At 32.3% G+C, this 8,322-nt stretch overlaps 2 protein-coding genes across 2 annotated transcripts; one reads left to right on the forward strand and one right to left on the reverse strand.

Moving 5' to 3' along the window:
• Positions 1-1,233: 1,233 nt before the first annotated feature.
• LOC106103416 (synembryn-A) lies at positions 1,234-5,401 on the reverse strand. The gene is made up of 8 exons (XM_013283185.1): positions 5,110-5,401; positions 4,901-5,040; positions 4,117-4,588; positions 3,833-4,038; positions 3,443-3,581; positions 2,875-3,118; positions 2,268-2,485; positions 1,234-1,709 (listed from the first exon to the last, which is right to left on the reverse strand). The coding sequence occupies exons 1-8, from the start codon at positions 5,188-5,190 to the stop codon at positions 1,554-1,556; spliced, it is 1,656 nt and encodes a 551-aa protein (XP_013138639.1). The 5' UTR covers positions 5,191-5,401; the 3' UTR covers positions 1,234-1,553.
• Positions 5,402-5,816: 415 nt separating this feature from the next.
• On the forward strand, positions 5,817-8,322 carry LOC106103372 (NADH dehydrogenase [ubiquinone] 1 alpha subcomplex subunit 9, mitochondrial; the record flags this gene model as incomplete). The annotated part of the gene is given in 7 exon segments (XM_013283115.1): positions 5,817-6,016; positions 6,149-6,342; positions 6,605-6,828; positions 7,082-7,285; positions 7,375-7,536; positions 7,873-8,059; positions 8,190-8,322. Coding segments are annotated over 7 exon segments (1,150 nt in total), but the record flags the coding sequence as incomplete, so codon positions are not given.

Consider the following 8,322-nt stretch of genomic DNA (forward strand, 5'->3'; position numbering starts at 1 on the left):
TGTCTAAGTAGTCATTTAAAAGAAACATTGTAATGTATCTATTGTAATGTATGTAATTATTAAGTTGCTGGAAATAAAAGGCTTTTTTATTTATTTTATTTATTATTCTCTACATCTATGCCATATTTCATCAAGATCCGATCAGCAGTTTAGGCTCCAAACTCTAACAAACATCCATCCATCCATCTAAACATCGCATTTGTAATTTTAGTAAGATAAATTTCCTGATACCAACAGACAATTCCTTAAATTTGGGCGTCGTTGAGATTATATAGGGTTAATGTAAACAACTGTTAATTTTTAAAAGATTTTACTTAAAAGTTTATAGTAAGTATAGGAATATCAATTCCAAAATATTACAATTAGAAATACACATAAAAGTCAAGAGCAGGTAAACATCATTATATGTACATAACACACGTATACACCCAGTGGTGTAGGCAGAGAATACAGATATCCGAAAACATCATTCATCAACTACGAATTTTACGAAATAGGTTTAAAATCCGATGATCTATTTATCTATTTTTAATTGATAAATGTTTTAAAAATACACAAGCTTTATAAGATAATTTAGGCTTTATCAGTTAAAATCTTTACACTAGATAAATTTAGTGCGATTTATAAGAAAAATAATAAATCAATGATGTAAATATAATATAAGTATTTTTTTCACATTTTAAAGTAATACTTCTATGCTATTGAAACAAATTGAAAAACAAAAAAATAATAAACGATATCTTTGGTATTAAAAACAGAAATATCTATTTTTAAATAAACATAAAAATATGTGGAATATATTTTACGATACATTTTTACATTTACTGATATATTAGTAAGATTGCAAGCACATGTTCATTTTACTTGATAAATCTTCGCTAAAGGATACCCTTAGCATACAATTAACTTGAATACGGCAGTTAAACTTAATTATTTAAAAACTTAAACGGCAGAGCTTGGAAATAAAGAATAGTCGAATTTTATGCGTCATTTATTTTACAATTGAGCGATCAGTGAAAACATTTCTATTGATCGAAATAAGTCTTTGAAAATTACACAAATACAGATAATTTAATAACACAGTCACAAATTAATATTAGTAATCCTTACAAGAAAATATATTCTTAAATTAATAAAAACTAATTATAAGAAGTGCCTTATTTTTATTTCAAACGTTAAAAATTACATTCGTTATATTATCTAATCTATATTTATAATTAAAAATGACACAGATTAAAAACACATATGTAAACACACATTTCTTTGTTATGTAGAATGTCAGAAATCACAGCATATTTTTACGACAAATAGGCTATTGAATTTTAAGGGTGAATGAATTGAAAAAAAAAATGCCCGGCAAAGACACAAAAACTACAAGCCAATAGCAAATAATCAAAAATGCTAAGATAACGGTAACAGTTAGCTGAGAGCAAAAACTTTCGTTATTTGTGCATTTGATTTTTTGACATTTACAATTGAAAGTTAGATCAAATAAAGTTTTTTATTATTTAATGCATGTAACGGAAACAGTCTGTGACATAGAGTATAAATATTTAAGACTGTGGTCTGTTAGGCGGGTGTTCCCTCATATCCAGCACGTGTTCGAGCGGCTGCGGCCGGCCGTCGGGCCCCACCCGCGCCGGCTTCACTACACCCCTCGACACCATCTTGTCGAACAAATTCACCAACTTCATCGCCTCGTACTCTTTCTACAAAGTGACGTCAAAATATCAACTTTTTTTAATATCAGTAAAAAAACAACCGTATATTTTCTCTAGAATTAGTATAATTAGTCCACTGAGTACATATGTCCGTGCAGATCGTAAATCGTATTAACTTTTGCGGTCACTTACTTATATGTGTTTACAACATTACCCTATTAAATATCAAAACCATTAACCATTTCTTATCTAACTTAAACTTAACTTAGTGTTCTCAATTTATTTTGGACAAAATTTTCGAGACGATTAATTACATCGTCCTGTATTCAATGGGATTTAATTTTTAATTAAGTTTGCATATTTGTCTTCGTCTCTGACTTTCGGACGTCCTGTATTTATTAGGTTTCAATTCAATACGACATTTGAAGGGTAACGTTGGACGAAAGGACGAAAATCGATATGATACCTTACAATGTTAATTAAGGAATAAATAAGTGATTTCAGTGAATTAGAACTACATATTTATTACTAATTAAAATACAACTGCCAAGCGAATTATTGTATGAATAACTCGCCAAATACTTCGTAGGATCGTGAGCAACTTACTTGTTCTTCCGTCATGCCTTCAAAAGGGTTGACGCGAGGGGGGCGCGTGCACCCCACCACGGGGTCGATGTGGGGCTGAGCCTCTAAGTACTCCTCGGTATCGGAGTCCTCGCTGCTTGATGAATACACGACGGGGCCTCGACCACCAGACAACAGGCCCTTCTGCGCCAAATGACCCGCCGCGTTCCCAAAACCAGTATATTTCACCATACGTCCAACTAAAATTACCAATAACCTTTTCAATCTATTGAATTATTAATTTAAAAAATTGGACAAGATCCAATTGAATTTTAAAAACAAACGTCCGAATACTAAATCGACAATTAAATGTATAAAAGTGTCTTAAACTTCAAATACCATTAATTTTTAACGTCTGTCAGTTTGTAAACGGCGCTTACAAAGCGAACTGTTTAAAATTCGTTTCACTATTTAGCAGAAAGCGAACGGAATACTAAACTAGCATCATATTTCATACAATTTAATATCAGGTTGGACTAATCTCATGTCACACTTGATATAAAATTAAAAGAAAAAACAGAAAAGACCATTTAGAATTTCACAATCGAATTATAATACCTATAACAATATAATAATTAGATTATCTGACCTTTCTCCTTGCACAGAATGAATAAAAACTCGGCGACCAGATCTCTGATAGCGGTAATTGGTGTAGTAAGCAATCTACACAACTGGTTGCGAAGCGTGGATCCCTTCTCCGGAGGGCGAGATACATCGCGCAATGGCGGCAGTACCTCTTGTCTGAGGTATTTACGATGAGCCCGGCAACTTCGTGCACTTTTATTTAGCACGGTTAATATCGGGCACAAATATTCATTCTGATTATTTGTACTCTGGAAGTAAAAATTGTTTACCAATTGCAAACTGGGAATAAGTTGACAAAGTAATTTTGAGATTTTAAAAACTTATTATAAATGTTTTGTTTAAAATTTCTCTCATTTTATACAAGATCTATTCATAGTAAATAACCTAAATTCTAATTACTTAAAATTAAAATATCTGTGCAAGTAGCCATTGTGTTCACCAGACTATATCCATCTGTGTCAAACATCGAGATCCTTTGATTTGGAGATATGCAGTAAAAAACGTCCATCCATCCAAACATTCGCATTTATAATATTAGTAAGTAGTCATAAAAACATCAGTTGTGAACTTACCGTTGTTATAGTCAAACGGTGTAACAGGAATTGTATGAGTGACTGTAAGGACTCCATATTTTTAGTATCATAGACATATTGCGGTTTTTCTCCTTCATTGAAGTCAGGTGTTAGGTATGGATAAAACTTTGACGGCACACTAAAAAAAAATAATCATGATAATATGAAGATATGAAAAATGATAAATATCTTATGGTTGATAAATTTATTTTATCCCTAAATATCTAATCAAAATTATGTTGAGCCTACATTTCTTAATTTTTATGTAATAATGGAACATAAAAAAAGTTTTAAGAGTATTATATTATTTTAGGATTTACAACTTTATAAGTATAAAAGCTTTATAAGTAAAGCTTTCAACAGTATAGGATGAAAGTACTTCAACATTACCTCACTAGCACATTAACAATATTATTTCGTAACTCATGTAACTTCTGCTCGGACAGCACATGCGCACTGAGCAGTGTTGTAAGCACTGGCATTAATCTTAAATAAATAGCCTCTTCCTCTTCATCCACCTGGTCATCCAAACTATTTTGTAATGTTAGATTAAACTGTATTTTCAATATTTCACATATAATCGCTTGTTGATTGTCCTAAAAGAGAATTATGTCCAATTATTTCATTAGTAAAAATCACAGTTAAATATTCCATTCACAATTTGCTATATTTACTTGTAGGAAGCAGTGGCTATCTCCGGTTGCATCACTACAAGCACCTGCAACATCAGGATCAACAGTTGCTTCCGTAATTATTTCATTCAAACAACTTATAAGATAGTCCATTCCATGCAATTCATTTTTAATCTTCGCAGATATGTCTTGTCTTAAAGCTGTTAGTATGAAGAGTAGTTTCATATCAAATAGCATAATGTCATCTTTATAAGGTATCTCTTTATAAGACCTCAGTCTTGCTACTAGGCCTTGTGCGATAGCTGTATGGGCACAAAGTGCTCTTGATACCTCACTATTCAGTGCTAAATTACATAAGCATTTTAAAGCTTCGATAGCCTCTTCCTTCTTCGGTATTATCTCTACTGGCTTTGATTCATCATCTATATGTAGAAAATTAAATAGACCAGCTTTTTCTATTAATATTATTATCCACTTTTCACAAACTACTGCATCAACTTCTAGTTTATCCCGACTGAAATGTAAAATTTAAAACTAGTAAAAAATAATGATTTTTAAGGGTTCTGTTTAAAAAATTTAAAGTATACTATACTACCATTAATAAAAGTGAAATTTGATAGATATTACTCATGCACAGAAGGATTGTCAATAGATTTTTGATGTCCAATATTAACTGTTAGTACTGAGCAGATGAATAAGGGATGAAGTTGATGATAATAGGAAGGGAAGTCTTCAGCCAAATTTGTGAATGTGGCTAATATAATTTTAACAACACAATTTTAGGTAGATTGAACATAAATAACAACTTTTATATAAACTTGTGCACCTCAATATCCTTAGAGCTGACAAACACATTGCATGTACAGTCTCCAAAGATTGGTCTTGAATGAGTTGAAATAAAGCTGCCCACAAGGATACTCTATTATTGTTCACTGATAAATTGGGAAATGTAAAAACATTTTCATTCTGAAACAAATGTTCTAGTTATTGTTTCTAATATTGCAATACGCACAAATTGTTGTAACGTTAACTTACATCTTTCAAGAATTTCTCTAAAATTTGAAGTACACCTGATTTATCACCGCTAGATAAAACTTTAATTTCTTCTTCGTTCATTTTGATTTATAATCAATCTAATAGACTTCTTTGTCGCTACAATCTGTACTTATCTGATTACCCCGAATTTAATTAATTGACACTCACGAACATATTTTTAGATCCAAAATTACGAATTAAATCGTTTCTTGAGTCAATCTGGGTTTTTATTTTAGGAGGACATAACAAAAATTACCCCAATCACCAATGCAAAATACAAGAAATACTAGTGTCAAAGTCACAATGACAATGACAATTAAAGTTAGTGTTTGAAAATTATCCAAAAATAACTCTAAAAATAACTTAAGTTTCTATTCTACTACCTTGTTGGCATAGAAAAATCTAAGTTATTTATTACGCTATTTGCAACAACTTCTTTGTTTACATCTTTTCGTGATTTTTAACTTAAAATCAAATCTTATTGAAATCAAGAAGAGTATAGTGTGGGCGCAATAACAACTATAAAATAGCAAGCAGATCAACTAAAACATAGTTTTTTGAGCATTTCACGAAAATTTAAAAATTAACCTAGTCTAATTAAACTGTTTAACAAGACTCAAAATATGGCTTAAGCTGTATTTTCCAGTTATCTTTGCAGTATTAAATGTCAAAGTGGAATAGTTAAACACGTTATAGTGAAAAAAATGACGTTATTTTAACGACATCCATCACTATTAATCATTACATTTTCAACATCTGTTTTCATATGTCAAATAATACAATATCTCCGTGCTGGATTTGCAGCAAAAATTAAGGATATTGTATTGTATTTCATATAAATAAACGAAATACAGCCTGAAAATGGCTGCAGTAGCCTTATCCGGGCATTTTGCCACTAAAATAATACGTAAGTATATCTTCTGTATTTGGTGAAATATAAACCCTAGAAAACAAGTCTTACATAATTGTTAACAAAATGTATTTTGAAATAGTTTATTGACCTTAACGAATATTATAAGTGCGCAGAGTTATTTTCTAGCAAAACATGGTGCTTTGAGTATTATTTACATCAAGTCAGCATCGTACAGTACCGAAGGTAAGACTAACATCGCTGCTTACAAGCGAGGAACCGGTGGCCGCAGTAGTTTTAATGGAATCGTGGCCACTGTCTTCGGTTGTACTGGGTTCGTGGGAAGATATGTGTGCAACAAACTTGGCAAGATAGGTACTCAAGTAAGTTGAATTTTTATCAAGACAAAAATTCAAATCAGTATGCTTTGCTTTAATTTTGTGATGTTTGGTTTTCAAAGTTTAACAACAACTAATTAATAATGTGATTTATCTTTCATTTATTGGTTGTTTTTAATAGTTGCACTTATGGTTTCTTCATTGATGTTATATTCAGATAAAACTAATTATTGTTTTCTTGGATTTTTTAATGTATATTTAATCTGGTAAAAAAAAATGGTAATCATTATTCCTTATTATATTACAGATGATATTACCATACAGGAGTGATTTCTATGATGCCAACCGACTCAAAGTGGCTGGAGACCTTGGTCAAGTGCTCTTTACACCCTTTGACCTACGTGATGAGGAGTCTATTGCTAAAGCTGTAAAGTACTCAAATGTTGTGATCAACCTTGTGGGACGTGATTATGAAACTAAGAACTTCTCTTACACGGATGTGCATGTAGATGGGGCCAGGCGCCTTGCCAGGTATATAAACACCATTGCTTAAAACAGAATCATAAGATAAAGCAAATTATTAATCAATAACTTCGTAAGTGATTGCTTACTGCTGGTCATCATTGAAGCTTGTTAGAAAAGTGTTGGATGACATTTTTCTCAAATTTTTAAGATGTATCTAAAAATCTTTGCTAATTATTTGGTATAGAACAGGTTTTTAAAATAACCTAATGAAATAATAAATCTAATGTAATAAAGTAATCAATTGCATTTTTTTATTCAGAATATGCCGTGAAATGTGTGTTGAGAGATTCATCCATCTCTCTTATTTGAATGCAGAAAGCAATCCTAAGCCATTGTTACTGAAGAAACCATCAATGTTTAAGATAAGCAAGTATTTAGGTGAATGTGCAGTCAGGGAAGAATTTCCAACAGCAACTATAATTCGCGCTTCCGATATTTATGGTTCTGAAGATAGATTCCTTAGGTAATGTTTAAAGTTAGTTTAAATCCACAGATATTTAAATAAGGAATAAATATTCTTAAGGCGAAAATCCTTTTAAAAATTATTTGCAGATCTTTAGCAACAAGCTGGAGGTCTCATGGTAACCTTGTGCCTGTGTATAAGAATGGCAAGGAGACTATTAAACAGCCTGTCTATGTTTCCGACGTGGCTCAGGGCATTGTGAACGCTGCTCGCGACCCTGATACCCGTTGCCAAATATACCAAGCTATTGGGTAAGAGTACTACATACTGTCAACTTTTGACCCAAAACTATCTTTTGTACAATCAGGGAATCTGGTGGTGTTTAAACCTTACAAGCATCATTTAAACGTTTAATATGGTTTGAAATGACATAGAGCTATAACAAATAGGATGACACCTTAAATGTGCCGGTACTAAATACAGTGGGTTAGTATAAAGCTAATTCATTTTTATTATTACGTCATTTGCGCACCTCATTATTTGTTAGAAGAGAGAGCACAAGACAATTTTTCCTTAACTGGAACACCACGAATTTCCGCAACTGTACATTTTAACAAATTTGATTTTTCATTATAATTTTCCTTTAGGCCTAAAAGGTACCTTCTGGCTGACCTCATTGACTGGTTCTACAAGTTAATGCGTAAGGACAGAGCCGGCTACAGGCGGTACGACATGAAGTATGATCCGATATTCTTCTCACTCCGTGTGGCCGCAGCCAACATGCTCTCACCCGCTTACCCCTTTGGTGGACTGCACTGGGAAGGTTTGGAAAAGGTAATCTTTATTTGCAATACAAATTTCTTATGGAATCACATGCTCCATAGCCCATACATCTAGGACATACAAACAAGGGTATAAATCAAATAGTTCATATTTAGCTTAGACCACATTCTGTTAATTACAGGAATCAACTACAGATAAACCTGAGCCAGGTGTGCCTACTTTGGAAGACTTGGGTGTGACATTGACACACATGGAAGATCAGGTGCCATGGGAACTAAAGCCCTTCCGTGCTTACCAATATTACTTGGACAAAC

Source organism: Papilio polytes, unplaced genomic scaffold, assembly GCF_000836215.1.
Source record: "Papilio polytes unplaced genomic scaffold, Ppol_1.0 DF823823.1, whole genome shotgun sequence".
Lineage (NCBI taxonomy): Eukaryota > Metazoa > Arthropoda > Insecta > Lepidoptera > Papilionidae > Papilio > Papilio polytes.

Excerpts from the sequence above, each read along its gene's own strand:
- LOC106103416 (XM_013283185.1), bottom strand. The coding sequence starts at position 5,190 with ATGAACGAAGAAGAAATTAAAGTTTTATCTAGCGGTGATAAATCAGGT. Across the intron at positions 5,041-5,109 it reads TAGAGAAATTCTTGAAAGAT|AATGAAAATGTTTTTACATT; the intron begins GTAAGTTAACGT and ends CATTTGTTTCAG. Across the intron at positions 4,039-4,116 it reads ATAGCCACTGCTTCCTACAA|GACAATCAACAAGCGATTAT; the intron begins GTAAATATAGCA and ends ATTCTCTTTTAG.